A 26,442-nucleotide genomic window follows, 5' to 3' on the forward strand; every position below is an offset into this window, starting at 1 on the left:
ACAACATGTAAAGTGGGTTCAGATAATATTAATATTTGGTTTTCATTTAAAAAAAATAAATAGTTCAATGAGGCTTCAAATCTAAGTTGGGAAATATGAGTATGTTTTTTGTGAGATGGTCTCACGAATCTTTATCTGTGAGATGAGTTAACCCTATCGATATTTAGAATAAAAAGTAATATTCTTAGTATAAAAAAATAATATTTTTTCATTGATGACCCAAATAAGAGATCCGTCTCACAAAATACGTTCGTGAGACCATCTCACACAAGTTTTTACCGAAAAATATATGATTATTTTAAAAAATAATAGTTAAGGTAAAAAAAAATTTATTTTAGTAATTTCACATTATGGGGAAGGAGTAATTTGGTGGGAAAAAAGTTTGTTATAGCCTATAATTTGGGTTTTCACGTAGAATCAAAAACCAGAGGCGAAGATGGGAAATTTCATGATTCAATTATTTCTCTTGAAAATGTCTCGCAAATATGCTGATTGCTGGGATCGGAGCTAGAAACTTGAAGAATATTTTTTGGAAGATTCTAGACGAGCCCATGTAAGTTATCTGTTGATTTAAATATTTGGTTTCTTGAAATTTCTTCTATTCAACAGAATATCATATAGATTTTCTTTGCTCGACGAATTTGTTAATCTGCGCACAATTCTGAAGCTCTATACCACCTTGTAGCAATATAAAATACGTCTGTGTTGATACAACATGGTGTAGGGCTTCTGAATTATGGGCCCCAAAAGCACTAAAATACATATTGTTCTAAAATACTGGTGGTTTCAGTTTATAGGTGTATTTTTCTGAATTCATCGGTCAGGTTTCCAGTTTTAACACACTATTTTTAAAAAAATTTATATTTATAAATTGAGTTATAATGTGCATTTTACATGAGTTTGAGTTTATTTGTGAAAAAAGAATATTAGATACCATGGTTTTGGCATATATGACTGTATTTATTGAGATTGTGTTATTTTGTTGGTGTTGACATATAATTTTCCGGCTAAACAACGGTGGTCGATTCATGGTTATTCCTAAAATAAATTAATCATAAAATTACTATGTTACCGTCGGATTATTTATGCAACAACTGAAGTATTTCTATCATTATGATATTGTGATATGGTAGTTCTTGGATCATCAACATAATTTCCATAAAAATGCGAAAACTCACGATATCTAATTATATTAGAATAGAGGATGAAACAATCGGTGTTGCATAGACTAACCCAATACTGTCTTACGGGTCGACATTGTGAGATGAATTTGTTGCCAAAAATATTATTTCATCCCATGTATGAATCCATTCGAGCAGTTTATATACGTTAGACCGGCTCAAAAGACTTATTCAAAACAAATTTGATCCCTTACTTTCTTGTCTTGTAGTAAAAGGGCTTTAAAATTTAAAGTAATTAGAAATTCGGAGAGCCCAAACCTCCATTTCACCTACTCGTTGTCCCCCCTGTTATGCCCTTCCCCTAAGGGGTTGTTGTGTAACAAGCGCATAATGTCCACTGGAACGTCCATGGATTTTATCATCAACTTGATGAATTAATTTCAAGATATAAGGCTTTCCTATTATAACGGGTTGTTCAAAAGGATTCTCCGTCCTTCCATCAAATATTCTAGTTTTTCCTGGATACTCAGGTTCAAATACCCATGGATTTGTTGTTTGTTTACTGGCTTCATATAACTCAGAAAACACTAGTTTTCTCGAAGCTTCTTGTTCATATCTCTCATCAAAAGGGGCTATTCGATAATGTCTGTCTAGTTGACCCCCCGCGAACCCCAGCGAACATTCAAATAGGTACTCCTAATGGGTTGAAGACCATATCAACAGGTCTTTCATCTTGCAGATAAGGCATATCTTGTCTAGGCAAAATCTTTGAAATGATGCCCTTATTTCCGTGTCTTCTAGACACTTCATCGCCTACTTTGATTTCACGTTTCTGTGAAATATATATATACGAATCGTTTCTGGATTATAACTAAAACCTCCCTTTTTCTGGATCCACCTCACATCAATAACCCGACCCCTACCACCTATAGGTAGTTTTAAACAAGTTTCTTTTGAAGTAGATATCTGAATGCCAAGTATGGCTCGTAACAATCTATCTTCGGGGGAATACGACGATTCTTTCACCATTCGTGCAATTTTTATTTGAAAAGAGAATTAATCGGTTATTTAGGAAAAAAACAACAATTAAATTGATCATATCAACCTAATTAAAAAATAAACATTTTATAAAATTTCTTTATTTTTTTAATACAAAAATGTATTGTTTTCAATATGGGGAAGAGGTATGTTTTGCTGGATGATCTTGAAGATCTATTGCAAAATTAAGAGGATCAACTGGAGTACAACACATGTGTTTGCCATCGTATCTTCCTTATTTGATGAAAATGATGTCTATTTTATTCGTAATGTTTCCTTTGATTATCTTCATTTTTTAGTTACTCTGGGTTTTCTTTCCATCATGGAAAACTATCTCTGGGTTTTGAAGAAAGGTTAAATCATGTGTAGTGTGTTTGCTGTAACATAGGAGCACCCTCCGAGGATGTTAACATTCTTGCAGGACGTCGTACCAACGGATTTCTACGACTGTTTGCCATAGTTGTGTGTAATCGCTACATGAGTTAGTACGAACCAATGTTGATGAATGAATAATGCATAATATTTGGGGCTTTCTTTCATATGAAATGAAGCTAATTATGTTCTAGTTTGTTCATTTTGCACCAAGAGAAATGAATCTATCGAAGGCATGCTGGGATCATTTACCAAATCAGGTTAGTGAATAATTTTCTTTCCCAGCATTTATTCATAAATAAGCCACGCAACGATTATTAATGCAGTACATAAAAAACATTTCTTATTTCCCACAATCTAATCTTTCCGCTGCCAGAGAAGTGAAGGAATGCTTTGTTCATTCTTGAAGAAATTCTCAGGATCGACGACGGTTTTCACTTGAACCAACCTGTCGAAATTGTTCTTGAAATACTTGAAACCCCAAATTCTGGCTTGTGGATAACTTGTGGCTCCGTGATCTCTATTGGCTCCAATATCAAGATCCCTGTAATTGACGTATGCCGCCCTAGGTAATTTCGAAACATAAGGAGTCATGTAACTGTAAAGTCTTCTGATCCAGCTTATGTAACTATCTGAATCTTGTGCTTCTGCCGATTCCCAATACGCCAAATGCTGGATTTTGTATAAAGTACCAGCTCTGTGAGGAAATGGAATATCGGATGAGGGAATTTCATCCATTCTTCCGCCATAAGGGGTAAAGATAATGACTGCCTCGTTTGCTTCAGCTTCGTAAAACAATCTCCAGATCCCTTCAAGGCCATTTTCAGGGATAGGATTCTGCACATAGTCTGATTTTGCTTTGAAGTATCGAACACTAGGTTGCTTCCTGTCGAGTAGGATCTCACGTGAATCTATCCGAAACCCATTGAAATAAAGGATCGATTGAATCCAACTCATTGGGGTGCAGTCTTCTCTCACCAAACCTAATTCTGGGAAACTTTTTTGCATAATTGGAAGCAACCTATCAATTCCACCAACAAAAAGAGAATTAAACGTAGCCCGAATCGTGTAGTTTCTACCACCTTGGTTGGCGTTCGTCCTAGTTAAGATGACTCTGATGAGTAATTCCTTCTCAAATTTATGAGCAATATATTGCCACTTATGGACAAGTTGAGTTGCATTCTGCTCCAAAGTTTTGTCAACAGAAAACACAGTGATGTTTTCGGGAACATCCACTAATTGTACTTTCCATGCAAGAATTACACCAAAACTTGCGCCTCCACCACCTCTAATGGCCCAGAAAAGATCTTCACCCATGGATTCTCTATCTAGAATTCTACCATTAACGTCTACTATTCTTGCATCAACGACATTATCAGCTGCGAGGCCATACTTCCTCATCAACATGCCGTATCCTCCTCCACTTAGGTGTCCACCAACGCCAATAGTTGTGCACACACCGGCAGGGAACCCTAAGGTTTGGCTTTTCTCTGTGATTCTATAATATAGAGTGCCCAGAGTTGCTCCAGATTGGACCCAAGCAGTTTTCGACTCAGCATCAACACTTACTTCACTGAATTTGATCAAATCAAGGATCACGAAAGGGACTTTGGACACGAAAGAAAGTCCCTCATAGTCATGGCCGCCACTTCGTGTTCTAATTTCCATTACATTCTCTCTGGCACAGCAAATGACCGGTGGGATTTGTGATTCTTGCTGTGGTGTTATGATCACCAACGGTTTCTGAGTAGACGGTGTCTCGAATCTAAGGTTCTGGATGGAGAACCTCAGAATGGACGTGTAGGAGGAGTTGCTTGGGGTGTAAACATCGTCAAAGAACGAGGAGTCGTCGTTGGATTTATGTGCCAGACATTCAAGAAAATTACGGTAATGTTCTTCAGCAGAAACAACAAGTGAACACGAAAAGATAACAAGAAAGGGTGCCAAAATGCTTAGAAACTTCATGATTTGGAGATGTTTGTGTCCACTGATAAAAAATATCCGAAAAAAATAATAGACATTTGTGGTTTTAAAACTAATTACAAAAAACCTCCTTAAATCAGGGAAAATAGGACATATTGCATAATTTTTTAACATAAGGTTTTCTGCCGAATATCATAAAAAACAAACGTTTGTCGTTTTATCAAAAATTATAGTGGATGGTGACGATACAACTCGAATATTTTAAACTGAATCACAGGCCAAGCATCATAGTTCGATCACTCTACCAAATATGAACAATTATTAGCTCGATTTTTGAAATATTGAACATGATAATTAAATCTAGTTTGAATTTCAAACCAACGTAATGCACTCAAAATTATTTTTCGAATAAATTGATTAAACATTTTGGTAAATCATTTTAAAGATATGCAAGTTGAATATGAAAATGGTTTGGTTGAAATGTTTTATCAAACACTTGGCATGCAATATTTTGGTATTTGAAAAATGAATAAAATATTTTAGTAATGCATCTTTAAAATAATAGCAAGTAAATAAATGTAATAAATCAATAGACACGAATTTGTTTATGAATGTTCGGAGATTAATAACTCATATGTCATGCCCCTTCTTTCCCTAATGAAAGATCCACTAGAAGGCGGTGATTTATGCAACTTCTTGTACAAACTCATTTCGATTTAGAACTTGTTCATTGCCTAATCGAAACTCCTAGCATACTTTCGATTGAATGCTGCAACCTCACAATCTGTATAATGTTTAACGTCTCTTATGTCAAGATTTCAAAAACAACCTTTCTTGTCTTTGTGTGAATATTCATTCATCCAAGTTTTGAAGTTCAACTCTCGTGTATATACGTGAGTGATTATGTGAGGATTTTTACAGTGTGTATATCAAATGTATCTATAACTAATTTCTTCATGTATGATGTCTATGATTTGAATTCCCTTCAAAATTTTGTATTTGATCTTCAAGATTTTATATTTATAGGCTCTAAGAATGATATATATACGCTAGACACAAGAATATGACCGTTGGGAAAGATTATGGACAATTTATGACATTAAACGGTCATTTCCGCCTTGCTGGATGCTTTTCCTGAGCCTGACTGATTTTAAGGTCTGCTGTCAGTTAGGCTCGTCAGCTAGACTGATCATTCAGTTGAGCTCATCAGCTAGACTGAACCAAACTGATGAGGTCTGCTGAAATCAGCTGTGCAAAACTAGTAGATTCATCGTCATTTATCAGCATCTTAAAATCTAATTCAGACTTCGACTTGTGAATATGATTTGTATATAATTGTACTAGCTTCGTTACGCATGTTGAATCGTTCCATTTGGATAAACGAGCTGGTCCAATATCGAAAATGCTTATGCCCAAATGATTGTTGTTTTCGTTACAATCAGTTTGGTCTTGCAACCATCAGTTTACCTAAATAACATTCGAAGCAGTCCAACTAACATGAGATACGATTTGTCCCAAACTGAGTTTTTTGTTCAGCTTTATGGCGGCTGTACATTTGCATCTCTGAACTATGATATATCATCAAAATACATCTCGTTAGATTCTAAGATTGGCTAAATTCGAATTTCAGCTTTCATCTTGAGTTAGTAAATTCACACTTGAGTATATATATATATTCAAAATACAATAACAAATTTTATTATCAACAAAATAAAAAAATTTAAAGTTTCTAAACCCAACAATAATGCCAAGAACTAATTTTGCAACAATTTTTTTAAGTTTAGGATGAATTTTCAAGTTGAGTACATCCAAAAGAAATTGACTTTTAGTTGATCGGATTCAAACTTGAGAACAAATTAAATAGCAATACCAATAAACTACTAATAATCGAGGTTGCGTAAACAACTTGCGAGTAACTCGACTCATCTTGCACCTCTAATCCCAGGTGTTAAGTTGAGAAGGAGAATGAAAAATTATGGAGGAAAATCAAATTCAATGGCAGATTATCCACAAGATATTTCTTACATCTGGAATAGTTTACACTGAATTTTGTGTCAATGAACAGATGAACTCCACCAAACCCTTCGGCACAGCACTGATGTCAGCAGCATATACTTGGGTATGATGATTAAATTATGTGTTCCAAAAGAAAAGGGTGGAAATTCCTGCATCTCTTTGGTCTTTACAATGGATAAATAAAATAAGAGAAGAAGAGTTACGATTAAGAATCGAGAATGTGTCGTTGCAGAAGCCAACTCCTAGAGAGTGGATAAAAAATTACAGGCGGTGGACGACCGTTCATCTTTTAGGCGACGAATTCAGGACTTAGGCGGTGGTAATAACTATATACAGCATCAACTACACCCTCCACGCTAGAGTTTGATGGAGCTGGTGATCTAACTTTAAAGGACGCGAAGCTGAGCAAGGAACGCGGCACAGAGATCAAGAAACAGAAACTGCGGCCCATGAACTCTCTGCAGGTCCAGCAAGTACTTGTCTTCCCGAGTTTTGTAAAGCTGTAAAAAATATAATTTGAGAAGTTGAACGCCGATCTTTGACATAGAGTCGACATGAAAAGGCGCCAGTTTTATGTAATGTTTTAAGAAGTTCTACTTGCTTATCTATGCATGCAAACAAATCAAATCTAAAGATTTTATACATTGGTGAACGGTAGGTTTCTTTAAAGGCTACTTCAGCATTATGATTCCAATATAAATAAATCATGTAAAAAAAGTGAAAAATCATCACCTGAACTTCAAACTTGACGACATTGGCCGCCGACCTAACAGCACCATCATTCTCTATAATAGCTGAATCATCACCAAAATAATTATTGTCGTGCATGGAATCGTTAATCATTCCTTCGTGGCGACCAGGACTGCTTGGAATCCACCTACACTTCATGTTGTAAGGTCCAATCTTTTTCCAGTAAACATTCAATTCTTGCAGAGCTTTGAGAACTTCAGTCATAATCTCACGAGGATGGGCTCGAGACTGCACGAAAAATCCAAAGCTCAACAAATATCATGAAATATAAAAATACAATCAAATGCACAATATATGGGGAATGTCACAACCCAAAGATTCTTCTCCCGACAAAAAAGAAAAAGAGTTGAGAATGAACTAAGACAATCACCTGCTCTTATGCTATTAACCCGTTTTCTTTCAGGCAAGAAAGCTTTGTGAATATGCCCCAAAGACAGGAATGAATTATAGAGATGCCAACTAACCTGGAGTCCAAGCGCCCATCTTTTATCAGCAGGAAACTGCCTTCCTCCTAATTGCTGATAGTCGATTCCTGATAGCCGTTGCCCGAGAGGAGACGGTACCGTGTCACTAGGATTCATCCGATTATTCCCAAATTCCTACAGAAATCAGGTGTGATCATACAAAAATATTCAGGTAAACTGAAATCCGAGAATTTTACAAAATATCATGGACCAAGATTATGGATTTCAAAAAAAGAAAAATGAAAAACATAGATCAGAAACAGGTCAAACTTCATAACATTGGCATAAAATTGAAAAGCATACCAGGGTTTCTTGGAACTCAGCTCCAAGGTAGCCACTGAAAGCTCGACACCGGTTGTCTAGCAGCAAATAGTATGTCACAGTACCCTAAAATATGACAAGACATCAGAAAATTTCAACCTCAATAGGTGAGGTGATAGTGTCCTGAAATTCACCTCATTTTGAACCCTGTTTCGAAGAGAATCAACGAGGGCATTCCGGTCAAATCCCATCTTGGTTACTTCCCGAAGAATCTCTTCATCAATCTGCAAGTGATAAAAATCCTTGAATTATTAAAAAGAGGCTTTGCCAGCTAGAATTTCAATGCATGGCACCACATACAAACAATCCCATGGATTCATCAAAGTAACAAGAAAAACAAACTACTAAAGAAGGGTGAGTGAACCCCTTGCACCAGAGAACAACGAGGCAAGATGCAGAAGTCGAATGGATACTGGAATTTGGAAACACAAGTTACATCTCTTTATGTTAAGCCAGTTCATTGAATGACAAGACTATAAATTAGATGATGCAGAAACTTCAACGAGCAAAAGAAAAATACAAGCACCGCAAATTCCATTGACCTTTTTAGCTTGCTGTGCCGTATCTGGTGGTGGCACAGCCAAATAACGTGGCAGGTGAGCTTGGAACCAGGGGTGTGCACGAATATCAGGTATAGTCATTCGCTTCATAGGGTCAACTATAAGCATTCTTGGAATCAAATCTCTTGCACCAGCAGACAAATGGCTGGGAAGGGTATATATTCCACCCTACAAACAATTCAAAGAATGTGAGAGTTACTTTAGAACATAATATTAATACTTACACATCACTTCACAATTATAGATATTAGACAGCTAGAGATAGTCTTTGCACTATTAGAAATCAAACCATCAAGGAGACTGGTGAGTTGACAGTTGGAGTTGAGGTCTAATTCTTATAAATCATTTCACTGATTGAGAAAAATTGTGAAGTTTACTTCTGAAGTAAAGAAACCACATTTTACATTTTATGCTAATTAATTAGTATCAAACTGTGAATCCTATAATAGTGAATTGGAAATCGGGACCCAGAGCATTTTTTAAGGTTGGGGCGATGGCAACCTGTTTTGTGCAATCTAAAAATCAGCTCAAACTAGCATATTCACACCTGCGAAGGCTTGAACTGTTTTAGATAAAGAAATAGTCAAAATAATTGTGATAAACAATATCTTGGTCAACTTTATCACCTCGTCTTGCAGGAATCGAACAAGAATTTCAACTAAACACAGACGGACAAGGGCCCAATATAAACATAATGATCTTGAACAAAGTTGACTTAAAGAGTTGTGTGAACAAACCTTTATTTTTTTGAAAAGGTTAGGAATGTTTTCATCATCAAAAGGAAGGGTGCCACAGAGAAGTGCATATAGGATGACACCACAACTCCAAACATCCACCTCTGGCCCCGCATATAACTTCCCAGATATAACCTGTGAACAAATATCATAACCACTCACTTTCCATCCTCCTCTAAAAATGACCTCAACTAACATTTTTTAGTGTTCAAATGGAAATTTTTAATTCATGATAGCCACCAATACTTTTTATCTAGTACCTCAGGAGCAGCATAGTTGGGGCTTCCACAGCTTGTCTTCAGAAAATGGCCATCACGCATAATATTACTCAAACCAAAATCAGCTATCTTTACATTGCGTTTAGAATCCAAAAGCAAGTTCTCTGGCTTAAGATCTCTATGAACAACCATATTTCTGTGGCAGTACTCAACTCCAGATATTATCTGCAATCATTAATATATTGTCAAAGTTACTAAATACCATATAAAAGCATTGACTCACACATTAAGCAAAAGATATTAAGAATTTCTACACAGAAGAGGCATCCTACCTGCTGAAAGAAGGTGCGAGCTTCCTCCTCATTTAGCCTGCCTTTCTCCACAATATAATCAAACAACTCCCCAGACTTGACATACTCCATCACAACATATATGTCTGAATGTGTTTCCACAACCTCATATAGACGTATAATGTGGGGATGCATGAACAATCTTAAAATTTTGATCTCTCTTCTAACTACGGAAAGACAAATCGACATCAAAGAAAGTTGGTAAGGTCAGCAACTGAGCTTGGTACAACAAAAATTGGAATTCTTAGACGTTATAGCATTTCAAAACAAGAAGAACATAAGTATATAACTGCAGCTTGTTAAAAAAGTTCTCCACAATATAATCTGTTTCTGCAAAATGAAGAATCGGTATTTCGGTTCAGATCTGCAGAATATCATAGCCAAGAAAACTGATTTATCTTGAAACCATTGAATTCTAAATGACCAAGCTAACTTCTACGAGATGCAAGTTGCCCTAGACTGTCATGCCATTACCAGAAAGTAAAGCGTATATACTCTGCTTAAACTATTAGACCAACCTTTTTCTTCCATATCCATGTTCTTTATTTTCTTACGGTTGAGGATCTTGACAGCAACTCGGTGCCTTGTCAAAGTATGTTCAGCAATTTTAACTTTACCAAATGAGCCGATCCCAAGAGTTTTCCCAAGTTTGTAGTTCTGCAAGAAAGAATCTACGCTACTACCTTCTTGGATTGATCCATCCATATTCCTGAACATGTGAAAAATGTGAGATATAAACCAGTACAAACATAGTTATTTGGCTGTCTATTTTACCCTTCAATTGAAAATGTATTTAGCGAAATTGTGAAACACGCTACATGATCCATATGTGCCTTGGGAAGAAAAAACATGCTTTAACGAGTAAAATAAAACCTTAAATAGTAATTTAATAGCTAAAAACTTAAATCCGATTCACAAGCCAGTATATGCCACCTAGAGGTTAAATAATTTTAAAAAATGTCCTACAAATCCTCCAACATGCATCAAGATTCAAACTTTTATCCTAAATGATCAAATTTAAGACATCATCTAAACAACTTAAAACACAAAATTGTTTTTAAAGAAAAACCATTAAGATACTAATTTAAAACGAAATCAAGCTACTGATGCCAAATTCACTAAGTAAACATCACAAAAACACTAGAGCATCAGAATATCCCAATTTTATTAAAAAATACTTTACTTCTGCCCCAGAGGCCTGAATCTTGATAATATAACTACAATTCCCCTCATACTTTAACTTACAACAATTTCCCATCCCAGATCTAAAAAATTCATGGGAAAAACTACAGAACAACAAAATTTAAAGTTCATAGCCATCAACAAGCACGGTAAACACAATTTCGATAAATTCCGAGCCTGCCCAAAAAAGGATTCACAAATACAAGCAAGGAACACACTCTGTAACATGTAAAACGCAGTAACCATACTAATTTATAGCTGTTCTATAGCGAAACCAAGCTATCGATGCCAAATTCACCAAGTAAACATCACAAAACGGAGTTCATCGGAATATCCCAATTTTATTCAAATCTACTTCAAATACTTCATCATTTCACCCCTAAAGACTCGAATATTGACAATTAAACTACAATTCCCCTCAAAAAACAAATGTACACCTACTTTAGCTTGAAAAATTTCCCGTCCCAGATCTAAAAAATTAATTGGAAAACGACAAACATCAAAATTTAAACTTCTGACCCACCAACAATTATAGTAAACGAAATTGAATAAATTCAAAGCCTGCCCGAAAAAAGATTCACAAAATATCAGCAAGGAACACACACTGAAACAAAGCAAAGGGGCCCAGTTGAAGTACGGACTAACTAACAGAAACCCACTGCATAGCTAAGGGGAATTTCAAATATAAAAGGTTAAAAAAGAAATTTGAACTCACAGATTTCGAGAAAATTCGATTCAGTTCGTGGTTGATGGATTCCTCCAATGCGGGGGAAGAAAGGGGAATTTCTTTCTTTGCTGATGTTGAGAGAAAGCTAGGCGCCGTAGTTTTTATTATTTTCTTTAAAATATTTTTTCCTCGACCTCGGAGTTGTGGAAGTCATTTATCATTTATTTTATTTTATTTTTACGAATAATTTATTTAAATAAATTTAGTATTTTTAGCACGCAATGTGTATATATATATATATATATAAATAAAATTTGTAAATATTATTTCTGACTTTTTAAAAAAATCTTATTATATTGTATTTTTGGTTGAGTGTATCATTGTAAATATTATTTCTGACTTTTTAAAAAATATTATTATATTGTATTTTTGGTTGAGTAAGTCAATTGCTTTATTTTATGAGAAAAACTTGTGTGAAACAGTCTTACGGATCGTATTTTATGAGACGGATCCTTTATTTAGATCATCCATGAAAAAGTATTACTTTTTATGCTAAGAATATTATTTTTTATTGCGAATATCGGTATGATTGACCCGTCTCACATATAAAGATTCGTGAGATCGTCTCACAAGAGACCTACTCTTATTTTATTGATAGAAACGTTTTTTTTTCCAATAAATTTTTTAACAATGAAAACCACTCATTATTTGTATATATCTGGTACTCGTGTACCTTAATAATATTTTTGAAGTCATGTTTATTTTTTTTTTATCAAAATACTATTAATTATATTGAAAATATTTGTAATTATTTTGTTGTAATTTGTATTTATTGTTTGAACTATGTGTCATTTTTTGTAAAAATATAATGATGCAATTATATTTAAAAAATTATAATTGGTATAGGTAATACGTGAACTTTTGACCTTTTGCCGGAATAGTTTAGCTATATATCAAATATATGTATAATTTATTTTGTGGAATATAAATAATATAGTAATTTGAAATATGTTTTTTTTTCTAATTGGAAATTATTTTGTTATTGTCATACCAACGCAACGACGGAATCAGATATATTTCTTGGCCAGCAAACAGAAATTCATGGAGATGGTTATAAATGAATTTGATTGAATTAGAATTGTTTTAAAAAAAATTGCAAAAGTCTTTTAAAAATATGGTAGAATTGCAAAATTGAATCTAATGGTGATAAAATTGAATCTACAAATACACATTACAACACACATCATCGACATTTGTCGAAAAATTTAAGATGATGCAAGTTTTTTTTACAAGAATGTCTAAAAGCCACACATGACACGAAAAGGAAGATAAACACGATGCCGAAATGGGGATGAAGGAGGCAGAAGGCTCAATAATCAGGAACTGATGAAAAGCGATAGCCTTGAGCACCTCTCCATGAATAGTATGCTATTCGAGTCTCGTAGAATCCTGCAATTGTGAAAGTAAGAGGTAAAATATAAGCTGTCAGTCGCGAAATAAACCGATGTGGCAAAGATGAATAATACATTAATCAAAACGTGGAAAGGAGTACATGATACCCCGTGGAAGTAATGTTCATCAAAAGGGAGTTCAAACATCGATAGAGTGATGATCATGCACTCACGTAAGGAAGACTGTGTCTATATTACACGATAATCTAACCAACCTTTAGACAAAACAAAGGTATTAAACGATGAAAAAGAGGATCTTAAGATACCTGGAAGGAAGGCAAGAAATCCGAGTCCTAAGAGGCCATATGCTTGAGACGATTCCCCTTCCATGTGACTGGTGAAGATGAAGACTGAGAGCAAAAGAAGCAGACATCCAAGGAGGAGCAGGAAAACTGCAAGGATGATGGACTTCCAAGGAATTTTATCGAAGGTTTTTGGAGTGTAGTCGAATCTAGGATCATGTTGACTTTTGTTTCCATCACCGTAATAATCATCTTCATCGACAGCAAGACGACTATAGTTGACATTTCGTCTAGAAGCCATATTATCAACTAGATGTTTGTTAAACACCACAGGTTTGTGCAACACAGCTTCAGGATAAGCACAAAAAAGAGAAAAAGCAACATCAATAATTCTGTTACCTTCTCATCATCCACAAAAAAATAACATTAAATTTTTTTGAATAGATTAATGATATCCCTGAAAACAAAAACAAAATAAAAAAGAAAGCACGTCCTGACATCAAAATCAATAGATTCATGATCTAAGGTTTCTATATTGGTCCCAAGAACAACTCTTAAGATAAAACAATCGAAGCCCCATTTCCCAAGAAAAATGGAAAGAAGAGTCATTTAGATCTCGTTCAACTTGTGAATATCACTCTCGCAAAGATTCAAGACCTGCACTCAATACCAATGATTACACTTTTCAGATCAGGATCACCATGTATAATTCCGGAGTTGCTAAAAAAATTTAGTGGTTGAACAAGTAAAAAAATTCCCAAGAAGTGACGAACGTGATGTCCCCTCGAGTGCTAACAGAAGAGAACTGTCCCATGAAGCAAGCACATCAGTAACTCAATACCAATGAGCCAGAAATAAGTCAATATCCGACTTTCTACTTATTCACCAACTGATGTCAATCATACGAACTCAATACAATAAAAAAATCATGTTTTTTTTTATCGAGCAATGAACAACAAAGGACACTGAAAAACCATACGAAGCACACATGTTCAACAAATTCAAAGCTAATATCGTAGTGAAAGCGACCATGGTTCGCTGTCGCGGTTGCGGAGATCGGAACGGATGCTACCGTTCCAGTTACAATGAAATTTCACGGAACGGTCGCGGAACGGGTATTTAAAAAAATATTATAAATATATAAAAATTAAAAATTTTGGAAAATATTTTAGAAATATAAAAATTAAAATAAATATCATTTAAATAGATTATTTGATGTAAATAAGAAATTTAATTTGGCGACGGTTTTATCCAAACAATGAATGTGCTCAAAATTGCATTATTTGTACTACAAAGCAAAGATACGACGTGCAATAGGACCGATAATTGCATTATTTATACTAGAAAGCAAAGATACGTGCATTATTAAATCTGTCGCTGATTCGAATTTGCGACGGTTTTATGAAAATTCGTCGCTAAATGTAGCGACGGTTTTGACTCAACCGTCGCCGATTTTAATTTGGCGACGGTTTGAATAGCGACGGTGTTATTAAACTCGTCGCCGATTTAAATCGGCGACGAATAAAAATCGTCGCTACATACGTAAAACCGTCGCTAATAGCGACAGCAACAGTTCAAAACAAAAGCGTCGTGAATTACGTTCCGGTTCCACCCCGGAACCTCGTCAAAGTTGCTGACGTTCCGGTTCCGGAACGCAAGCGACCAAATGAAGAGGCATGTTAATCAGAATATCACCAAATTTGTGAAACACACACGCCTCCACCCCAAAAATCCTGAATCATGTTAATTAAACACCAATTCCTCACAAAAATCGTCAATTTTCCAACCATAACAATTCAATTCCCGATCAGTAGCCAGTAAGCTTCAGAATCCAAAATCCAGAAGGCATCTCCAACACATCACAATAACGATAGACGTGAATATTCAATTGTTCATGCATAAATCTAACCTCAGATTACGATAATGCCAATGCCGCCGCCGCAAAGCTCTAGGAGCAGAATGTTGACGTCTCACGCAGACAAAGTTGAGCAAACAAGCACAGCGGCGGGTTTTAGCCAATCCAGTCGGAGCAAATATATATGGGCCGCATCTTTGAGTAACATTTGGGTCTAAATTAATTTCTGGATTAGGAGGCCCAATCCATTTAACCAATAAACTGTCATTCCTAAAGACCATGGCCCGTGGGCCAGCTACCTCTACTTCAGTTGTCAATTGCCATTATCTCAAACTTTCAGTTGTATTTAGATCGATTAACTTCAAATTCATTGATTTCAAATATGTTTTGTAATTTTATAAAATAAGATCATAAACTTCAAATTATCTCTTGTATGTTTATATAGTATTTCATGTTAAATATGATATATTTCAAGTTAACCTAATAATTAAGATATTTGAAATATATTCTACTTTGTGTAACTAATGCCTGAAAAAGTAATATATAAATTTATATTTCATCTATTATTCTATTGTTAACAATAAATTATAAACAAAATCGATCCAATCAAACGCAACTTAAATGAATTGTAAATTATAAACAAAATCGATCCAGAAAACTAGGTTTCCATTGGCCTTGATCAAATTTTTTTCCTTTGATTTAAATTTAGGAAAGTTTCCATTGGGAAAAAATATCCGCACTCTCTTAATTGTTTTCATGCTAAAGAATAATGAGGATTCCATTAATTCATTTTGATATGTAATTTCTAACATTTGAATTAGTAAATTCTACAATGTAATGTGTATATGTACACATAAAATGCATTTTCTGTAACGTTCGACGTCAAAATAATACACACATTTGGAATGTGTTTGGGGTACTTGAGAAGGCAAAAGTGCCGGAAGTTTCACCTTTAAACAGCAAAAAGGAACCCCCAACACTGCCAACTACAAATAAAAACAGTAGGAACGATTACAATCCCAATCAAACCAAACACAATGATTATACTAAGGAAGTGTATGTACATCTTATTCATATACTATATATATCGAGTAGATCTTTTATGTTACGATGTCATAAATTTTAATAACGTAAAATGCAGGGAGTTTCACTTTTAAAGAGCTAAAAGAATCCCAATACTGACAACTACAAATGAAAACAATAGTAATGATTACAATCACAATCAAACCACAGAGAATAATTACAATAAGCAAGTGTATATACATATTATATACACACACGTATATGTATATAAATTTGTTTAGCAGATATTGCGTGAGACGATTTCACATATTTATATTTCTGAAATCGATCAACTTGCTTCATATTTAGAGTAAAAAATATTACTTTGATATAAAAATAATATTTTTCGTAAAATCATATTAGATAAGAGACTTGTGTTGTAAAATTAAGTGTGTTTCTTTTGATATAATTTCACGATTTTTTATTCGTGAAACGAATAAATTTTACTCATATTTAAAATAAAAGAAATATTTTTAATATAAAAATAATATTTTTTCGTGAATAGACAAATATTTGTGTGAGACGGTCTCACGGATCGTATTTCGCAGGGTTGTGTCTATATATATATATATATATATATATATGAATATCGTAGAGTTGACACATCTCATATATAAAAATTTGTGAGATATATAACACAACCCTACGAGGCATTATTCATTTTGATTGGTTTCCCGGTTTTCGAGGATTCTTGATTAACGGACTTATCGGATCACAAAATCCGAGATTTAACCCATTATTTTATTAAATAAACGAAAATCGATTATTCTAGTCTATTTTAAAGTCATAATTTTAAAAATGGTCTTCTTTATTACATGTTTTGCATTATGCCTTATTTAATTAAAAAAATCATAAAATATCATTTTTCTATGAACACACATGTTCCATTTTCGTGATTCATTTGTTTAATTATATATTATTTCTCTTTAAGAGTTGATTTAACATTTGTTCTGTTTTATTTAATTTATAATATATTAATTTTTTTAATACTACTTGCTTATATCAATAAACATATTTTAATAAATTATGAATTGTTAATTTGAAGTAGTGCATACGAAACCACTAAGATTATAATATTTTATTACGATTGTTGCTCATTTAAAATAATATAAACAAAATCATCAATCATCATGGTTATGAAACGTAATAATTACATCAATGTGAGTTTACACAAATATAAACAAAAAAGCTGATGGTCTCAATTAAGTCTCTATTTTATTCCATACTAACGGTTTATGAGTATGCACAACAAACCTTCAAAAAAATAAAATGCATAAAAATGATACTCGACAAAAGAATTATCTCAAATTATCACCACTCTATGTTCAAATGCATGGAATTCAATAAGATTATTCGAGAAATTGCGAAAATCAAATAAAGAATTTGAGATAAAGAAATTGACGGTGAATAGAATTTAAATGATATGAGATATCTACGTAATTTGATATGATAAAAAGACTATTTTGATAAATTAAATTAACTAAAGATTAAAATTGATTATAGTAATTGTGTCCAAATTCAAAGTGATTGACGATGGATAATTGATCTGAAACCTGAAACTCAGATCTTACGTTTGAGATAATATGTCAAGAATTCGAAATCCAACTATTAAAAAAATAATAATACAAAGTGTTTATATTTAATATATTTATTATTATTATTTTATTCATTCGGATTCTAGCAAGATACAAATTGAATAATTAATTTGAACACCCACTCGAGCTCCCAATGTCCCGCCAACTTCAATAATTTGTCACTATCTTATAATGTGCTTTGATATTATTGCACGCGGCGGGATCGTAGATTGCAATTTAATTCGTCGTTTGTTAAGGAACTAAATAACAAGTTTTGGACATAATATATCTATTAATCCTTGTCCGACTGGTACACGATGTAATAATATATATCAAAACATTTTTTTGTTGATTAAATAAGTGCACACAGATGTAGAAATTAAAATAAAGTTTTTTGAAAATTAAAATTTGTTTTTATATGATTTTAATAATTAATAATTTTAAATATGATAATATTAGCTATTATTAAATTTGTGATATGTAATAATATTTTTTTATATTTAGATAAAACAAGAACAATATTACAATTAAATTTGGAGAAGATTGAGATGCTTTTGTATTTGAGTGAATTTACTATAATAAAGTTTTTTTTCCATTATATAATGTATTATTATGAATAAATGTAAGATCGTTTTATCAAAATTTAGAACTTGTGATAATCGTAACTCAGATTTTTTAAAATCATACATGAGTCAAAACATCACGTTTTGATTGTTATTCAATTTGAATAATTAGTATACCCTATCAATAAATACAATGTTGTCCAACAAAAAAGGGAAAAAAAAACTTTATTAAATGAAGAACAAATTTTCTCTATGATATATACTAAATTTAGTTTCCCAAAATATTTTTGTTTTTACAAAAACAAAAGGCATAAACAAATAAGAATTTGGATATAAGGCCTCAAATGTATGTCTGAGTTGGTGAAGTTGGTGAATGTTTGGTCAGAAGTTCGATTCTTCCAAATAACACTTTAGTCGGCGAGCTTGTCACACATGACTTGCCAAGTGTGACTTACCTAAGTAACGTGATTTACAATCTATTATATTAGAGTGTATATATATATATATATATATATATATAAGTTATATATATATATATAAGTTAAAACAATATTTGAAGGCGAGTTTTGAAAGTAAGATCTTGTGGATCACATGAAAATTCCTAGAAATTCCACATGTTTTGGATTCTCATGTAAACAACAAATAATAATGATAAATTAAAACTTTTCTCGAAAGAAATAAATTAAGACATTTCGAACAATTCAAATTGGCAAAGTCAATGTACATTTAAATAATGGGGTTTTGATTACACACAAATTACACCAACTCTCGTGGGAGCGAACGTTGTTTAAAATTAAAATATATTTTATTTGGATCAAATATAAATATAATTTTTTTTTCATCCATCTTAAATACATAGTACTATATTTATATTTAGTATTATTTTATCTATTATTTTACCTTTCTATCTATATTCATTAAATATATTATTTATCTACAACAAGTTTTTATATCATATAAAATATTCAATAAATAAGTGTAAAATGATCATTTTCTCGATAAAATTGTTTTTAATAATTTATTTGATTAATGAAAAAATACAAATAAATAAATGAGACAGGGGAAGCATATATATATTTTTTCAATGTCTAATAATTTTTATTTAACCAAATATTGATTAAATTTATAAATATCAAATATTCACGATAATCATATCATTTTCTCATTCACGTATAATTTTTCTGTTAACGATAATCTTGGTAATCAATAAAATTAAATTGGAGTCAGTTTCTCGTGAGACGATATCATATATTTATATTTATAAGATATGTCGACTAAGTCCATATTTGAAATGAAAATAATATTTTTGCTATAAAAATAATTAATTTTTGGTCGAGTTGAATGTGAGATTTATCGTACAAAATTGATTATGAAATTATATAAATTACATTAAAATTATATGGTCATTCCAAATATGTTATATAATTAATTAACGATGACAACGAGAAAAAAGGGGGGCATGACGCCAAACAAGCAAAGGGACCTCCTAAATTTCTTGCTCTGTTTCTCTCTACATTTGGTAAGAACGCATAAAATCTATAAAGTGAAACACTCGTTATTGGAGAAAAAGTGAAAAAAGGATTCGAATTGTTATTTGGATCCGACACCGTCGGACCCATCTCTCTCTCTCTCGTAGCTCTGTAAATTGCTCTTCATCTTTGTGTATCCTTCCGGGAGAGAGGGCACGCCGAGGAAGCCCTTTTTTCCGCAGTTTCCTATTTGAATGTACGTGCATAAATACGCGTAATTATGCATTATGTGTGTACGCGTTTCCTTGAATTGTATTCGGTTACACGCGTATGTGTGATCTTGTTTACGTATGGATATCGATGATTGGATTGATGTTGTCTTTTTTATTAATGGGTTCCCGAGAAAACGTGTATGCTTTTCTTGATGGTATTTAATAGATTTTCTTGTTTTTTTTTTAAAATTATAAAAATCGTTTCTTGGTGATTTACAGCTTTTGAATTGGGTTTATTATATTTCTTGAGATGACATTGTTTAGCAATTTATGTATTCCGCTTCTTGTCGCGTGTGAGCTGTGGATTTGTCTTCACGTTTCCAGTTTCTTGAATGATTTGGTGGGTTTCTATTTTATACGTTCTTGACGGTGACTATTAGTTTTGTTGTGTTTGTATCATTGTGTGCACTGCATTGCATTCATTATACAGGGGGACACCCATAGCCCATAGAATTTTTTTCGGGCCTTTTTGTGGTTTGTCTTTGTATTGATCATATGATGAGGATCCATATCAAGATTAGCATGAGGAAATCTAACGGGAAGGGCGGGCGTATGGGTATCGGGGATGGGCAAAACTCAAAATGTTGGAAAATTACTTGTGAAATTTAATTATTTTTGCGTATGAGGTGTGGACTGTAATTGCTTGCCGCTAGCCCGGGCTCCACCCAGTCCATATGGGAAGTTTTCTTTGTTTGTATTGTCCTGTTAGTAATTACAAGAGAGTACAAGATGTGCACAATATGGTGTGTTAAAATCAAGTAATTTTCTAGAAATTTTTTCGAGCTTTTCTTTGTGTTTTCTCTGATCATGTAGAGATGTTTAACCTTATCCTCCAAGGTTTTCCTCTTAACATATTTGCACTTGTGATATTATGTGGATTTCGTGACTAATATTCACCTCTTCCTGAAACCAACTTTTTTTTCTCTCTCTTGACATCTACACAGGTCCTAAGGGGAAGTGATGCATACAGTTTATCGATCTTTGTGTTGAAAAGATTGTGGTAACCATAAGAAAGGGGACCCACAAGTTCAACTATTGGTAAAAATGCTCAACTCATTTTAAGCTCTGATCACAGTAGTCCTAAGTGTCAGTATATGTATATGTGTGTGTGTGTGTGTGTGTATTCATTTCATAGCTGTCGAAGTTGGAACAAATAATACAAGAAACAAGAATTATTGCTCTATCTGCAGCTGTACTACTGGGCATTTCCACCTTTATGTATCTTATCTTGCAAATTATGGAAAGTTATGTCCTTTCTTAAGATGGTAGTAGAAATACTGATTTAGTTCGTATTAAATCAAGAGAAACAATTCATTTTGTAGCATATATTGTTATATGTGTAGGCCGCCTCATAGTATTTCATGGAGAACCCACACATGTTTACATGTATCTAATGGTTGATGCCACACAGAAAGTGTTTCTCTCATTCTAGTGTAGACCAAACTTAGAAATTATAATTTAGGAAATGGTTTTGATGGTTGAAATTGATTTTTTCTTGGAAGTTGAAAAGTGTAATTTTTGGCACTTGTTTTATTTCACTGAAAGCACATGGAGTTCTATATTGTGTAACATAATATATCAGTAAAGTCCGCTTATGGTTTGACACAGATTTAGAACCGAGTTATCATAATGGGTGCTTGCGTATCAATACCAGCTACAACTAGTAAACCATTGAAGATCACCAAAGTGAGGAAGAAGCATCATGGCCGTTCCAAAAAGCATCATGTCAATTCTGTTCCGGATGGAAACAGAAAAAGGGCTAGTGATGCTGGAGCTCGGGTGACAGATTTTGCTCTGAGTGAGTTTGTTCACACAACTACCACCTGCAGAAGATCAGAGGTGTCCAATTCCACGTTCCATCTCACTCAGTTGCAGTGGCACCATAGTCAAATTGATGCTAATGGTATGTCCATGATTATTGAATTTTTTTCTTTTGACAAAAGGGCTATGCTAACAATTGACATCAAGAGTTTAAAAAAAGAAGAAAAAATCAGGTTTCTTTTATATTTCACGCGTTTTGGTCATACAAGCTTCTTGTTTTATTTATGTCAGCCAGTAATAGCTCGAGCAACAAGAACTATCAAGTTACTTTGATTAAAGATAGATTACCTTCTTGAAAATGATCCGATATAGTTGTGCTTTTGTAGGAGTTAGCCAGGACGATGCCTGGTTCGACACACTAAGCATACTAGAGTCTGACTCAGATGATGACTTTAGCAGTGTACATGGAGGTAAAAAAATCGATACCTTTTTATTTGGTTAACCAAAGGCTTTGGCGTTCATGTCCAAGATCTTTTGCTGGTCTGTTTTGAATTTAATTCTCAAGTAATTCTATTTATGTATTCCCTTGTTCTGCAGATTTTTTCCCCTACATTCCAAATGTACCAGTTATGCAGTACGAAACTTCATCATGCTTTTTGGATAACAAGCGCAATTTCAAAGAATACCATGACAAATATCTGAAAGTTGAAAATTGTAAAACCGAGAAGTTCTTAAGCAATGATGGAGTCAATGACTTGAAGGGACTTACTTTTGTAAATACACAAGGAAAAGAACTTGTAGGTTTTGTGAAGAGTGAAGAATCTGGCACTAGGAAGAAGAAAAACTTAGATCGGGCTTTTGTGAGTTTTAACGGGATAAAAGACATTTATGGTGACGAGAAAACTCCACAGGATTTGTTGAAGTCCGTCTTTCCACGGTTGGTCCCCTCAGTAAGTTTTAATGACAAGATCCACCTTGCCTCGAGTTCAGGACCACAATCTCAAAGAAAGAAATCGACAACTGTCATCAGGCTATCCTTCAAGAGGAAATCTGTTGATGTAGAAGAAACAAATGAATTTCGTGAGTACTTTTTATTTATTGTACCATGATAAAATATTATCCTACATAACAACAATCGTCTGTGATGTCCGTGATAGTTGCACTATTATATAGTTCAAAAGATTTGCATTGTATCTTTACCACCGATTTTAGATATTGGTGTAGCAACAAATACTGAGTTCTACACATAATTGCTTTTGAATAGATCATCAATCTTATTCAACCTGAAAGTAACTTTGATATATCCAGGTGCAGCAGCAAAGTACCTTTATCGTCCAAGAGCGGGACTAATGATTCCATGTTGCTCTGAGGTGAAGCCAACTTCAGGAACATGGGCTGAAATTGAGCCCTCGACTTTTAAACTCCGTGGAGACAACTATTTCAAGTACGGTTTTTTCTTCCATCTGTTGGCCTCTAAAAAGTTTCAAATGATTTTATCAATTTCTTGACAAATTAAAGCATTGCAGAGATAAGAAGAAGTCTCCTGCACCAAATGTTTGTCCTTACATGCCCATTGGTGTTGATTTGTTCGCGTCCCCAAGGAAAATTAACCACATTGCGCAGCATCTCGAGTTACCCTCTCTGAAAGCAGATGGGAAAATTCCTCCACTTCTAATTGTTAACATTCAGGTAATTTGATGTCCGGTTTAAAGCTTCCAAATTTCTGCTTGAGACCAATTTAATCTGATATAAATTTCATCATGCAGCTGCCCACTTATCCGGCACCCATGTTTCTTGGCGATGGTGATGGAGAGGGCTTGAACCTTGTCCTGTTTTTTAAACTTTCGGAAAGTTTTGAGACAGACGTATCTCCCCAGTTTCAAGACAGTATCAAGGTAACTATATCGGTTCATTCACTTATATCAATGCTAGAAAATCCCAAGGGCCTGCATTTTAATTGAGTTCGATTCTTCTACTGAAATCAATGCTTTTATTCTGCAGAGATTGATTGATGATGATATGGAAAAGGTTAAAGGTTTTGCTAAAGAATCCTATGGTTCCCTTCAGAGAGAGGCTAAAAATCATGGTTGGGGTGGCTAATCCAGAAGACCTTTTATCAAATTCGACAGAGAGAAAACTTCTGAATGCTTACAATGAGAAACCTGTTCTTTCTCGTCCTCAACACGGCTTTTATCAGGTGACAAAAGTCTTCTAAAGAAAGCAAGATAATCATCAATACTTGTAACATGGTGGTTACCAATACTTGCCTTCCTGTATTACGCAGGGTCCTAATTACTTTGAAGTCGATTTGGATATCCATCGCTTCAGCTTCATAGCAAGAAAGGGACTTGATGCATTTCGTGAGCGATTGAAGAATGGAATACTCGATCTGGGATTGACTATTCAGGTTCAATACTTAGAACCAGCACTCATTCCCATCTCTCTCTCTCTCTCTCTTTTTCCTGGAATTGCTACTGAAGCCATTTTCTTGAAAAACAGGCACAAAAACCAGAAGAATTACCCGAAAAAGTCCTTTGCTGTTTGAGATTGAACAAGATCGACTTTGTTAATCATGGCCAAATACCCACCATTGTACGTCTTGATGATGATGACTGAGGTTGTATGTACCCATATTATCTGGCCTTAAGTTGAGGCTAGAGAAAATTTGCAGGCTACCATGGTCTTCCTCTTCCCTGTCCAAGTCCAAGCAATCCCACAACCAGTTATCAAAATAAAAAAGAATCTTGTTTTGTGATTGATTCAATCACATTTTTAACATCTAAAATGTACCCTCTGATAATTAACATCTTGTAATAATTATGGTATGTTACTTTTTTTCATATACTTCTCCTAGTCTTATTCCAGCATACAAAATTATTATGAAAAAGGATGTCATTTATTATGTATGAAAATTGGTATCATCTTCAAGGGCATTAACTTGATATTTATGACTGCTGTTATTATTTTGTTATCATATATATTTAATTTCATTTGAATGAAAGGTAATAAGTATTGTATAAATGGTATCATTTTTTTTATATGAGGAAGCTTTTTGAACAATCAATTATTAGCCAAGACTTTTTCTTGATTGTTGGATGCAATAATTGTCCCTGCTTGATAGAGTGATCGAATCGTGGTGCTTGAATTGCTGTGCGGTTTAAAAAATTTGAGTTGCACCATTACTGTTAGCTATAATTTTTGGTAAAGCGGCAAGCGTTCGGTCTTACAATTGGTATCAGAGCCAAGGTCACGTGTTCGATTCTCATTGATCGCAAGGAATGCAATTATTGGGCGAGAGATTGTTGGATGCAATAATTGTCCTTGCTTGGTAGAGCGATCGAATCGTGGTGCTTGAGTTGCTATGCGGTTTAAAAGATTTGAGTGGCACCATTACTACTAACTATGGCTTTTGGTAAAGCGGTAAACATTCGGTTCTACGTTGATTTAAACTGTTCTAAACATTAAGGAAGCATTAATAATTTTTTTCCCAGTTAGAACAGAAAACCGTTTATCAGCAGATAAATACATAGAAAACAAATTGTTACATAATTTTATATACAGATCTTGGAAGATGAACAATTCATAAGCGATTTTATTGACTTGAATTAGACTTTGATTTAGCTTTTAAGTTGTTTGAAAAGAATCCTTTTTTTCAAAAAAAGAGCTTATAAGATAATATAATTTTGATAACTTATAAGCTGTTTTAAAAAATTGAAAAAAATCTGTTTAAAACTTTTTAAATTTTATTATATGGCAAATCTAGCCTTGCATAATTAATATACCATGTAAGTTAATTTCAAAAACTATAATAGTAATAAAAATTAGTAGTGATAATAATAATATACGTGATATATATACACTATATATAAATAATAATATTTTTATTATTATATAATTAATAGTTATTATTATTTATGTATTTATTATTATAACAAAATATAGTGATTAAGTATAATATAGAGTTTTAATGATATTAAAAATAATTGATTTATTTACTGCTATATAATAATAATTATTGTAATAATAAATATTATTATTTTATAATTTTCGTTATAGTAATTGACATTTATAATTATTATAGCTATCATGTATATAATTATAATAATTACATATTAACATTATAGTAAATAAACTAATAAATAATAGTAACTATAATTATTATACGTAATAGTAATAATCTAAATTTGAAAATATTAAAAACCATTAACACAATTTAAATGTAATTATTATTATTATTATTATTATTATTTTCCAAAAAATAAATGTTGTATTTTTCATCGTATTATGTATTTTTTTGTTAATTATTATATTAAGGAAATCCTATAATCAATATCTCTAAACTCTATTGTTTGATATCCAAATACTTTAACAACTTATTTTTAAAATAAAATCACACATCTTGTAATCTTTCTATTATAAGTTATTTTAAATAAGTTTTGTTAAATATTCTCATAAATAATTATTCCACCGTTATTGC

The 26,442-nt window shown here is 33.2% G+C and overlaps 3 protein-coding genes and 1 pseudogene across 5 annotated transcripts; 1 reads left to right on the top strand and 3 right to left on the bottom strand.

The window, feature by feature from the left end:
- Positions 1-2,700: 2,700 nt before the first annotated feature.
- On the bottom strand, positions 2,701-4,602 carry LOC142539569 (tetrahydroberberine oxidase-like). The gene has a single exon (XM_075645124.1). It carries the CDS (start codon positions 4,494-4,496, stop codon positions 2,889-2,891), a length of 1,608 nt encoding a protein of 535 aa, XP_075501239.1. The 5' UTR covers positions 4,497-4,602; the 3' UTR covers positions 2,701-2,888.
- Positions 4,603-6,442: 1,840 nt separating this feature from the next.
- Positions 6,443-11,923, bottom strand: LOC142539571 (SNF1-related protein kinase catalytic subunit alpha KIN10-like). 3 transcript variants are annotated; one of them, XM_075645126.1, is made up of 11 exons: positions 11,765-11,923; positions 10,386-10,576; positions 9,850-10,034; positions 9,560-9,742; positions 9,303-9,434; positions 8,548-8,733; positions 8,140-8,229; positions 7,988-8,071; positions 7,685-7,819; positions 7,203-7,448; positions 6,443-6,970 (listed from the first exon to the last, which is right to left on the bottom strand). In XM_075645126.1, exons 2-11 carry the CDS (start codon positions 10,570-10,572, stop codon positions 6,857-6,859), a joined length of 1,542 nt encoding a protein of 513 aa, XP_075501241.1. In that variant the 5' UTR covers positions 10,573-10,576; positions 11,765-11,923; the 3' UTR covers positions 6,443-6,856. The 3 variants fall into 3 exon arrangements, with proteins under 3 accessions (XP_075501241.1, XP_075501242.1, XP_075501243.1); XM_075645127.1 differs by lacking the exon at positions 11,765-11,923 and adding an exon at positions 11,298-11,501; XM_075645128.1 differs by lacking the exon at positions 11,765-11,923 and adding an exon at positions 11,268-11,479.
- A 984-nt stretch (positions 11,924-12,907) lies between these two features.
- Positions 12,908-15,425, bottom strand: LOC142538866 (uncharacterized). The gene is made up of 3 exons (XM_075644162.1): positions 15,319-15,425; positions 13,434-13,757; positions 12,908-13,165 (listed from the first exon to the last, which is right to left on the bottom strand). The coding sequence occupies exons 2-3, from the start codon at positions 13,708-13,710 to the stop codon at positions 13,086-13,088; spliced, it is 357 nt and encodes a 118-aa protein (XP_075500277.1). The 5' UTR covers positions 13,711-13,757; positions 15,319-15,425; the 3' UTR covers positions 12,908-13,085.
- Positions 15,426-20,345: 4,920 nt separating this feature from the next.
- LOC142539572 (uncharacterized) lies at positions 20,346-24,898 on the top strand (annotated as a pseudogene).
- Positions 24,899-26,442: the final 1,544 nt, after the last annotated feature.

This window comes from Primulina tabacum, chromosome 3 (genome assembly GCF_025594145.1).
Source record: "Primulina tabacum isolate GXHZ01 chromosome 3, ASM2559414v2, whole genome shotgun sequence".
Classification (NCBI taxonomy): domain Eukaryota; kingdom Viridiplantae; phylum Streptophyta; class Magnoliopsida; order Lamiales; family Gesneriaceae; genus Primulina; species Primulina tabacum.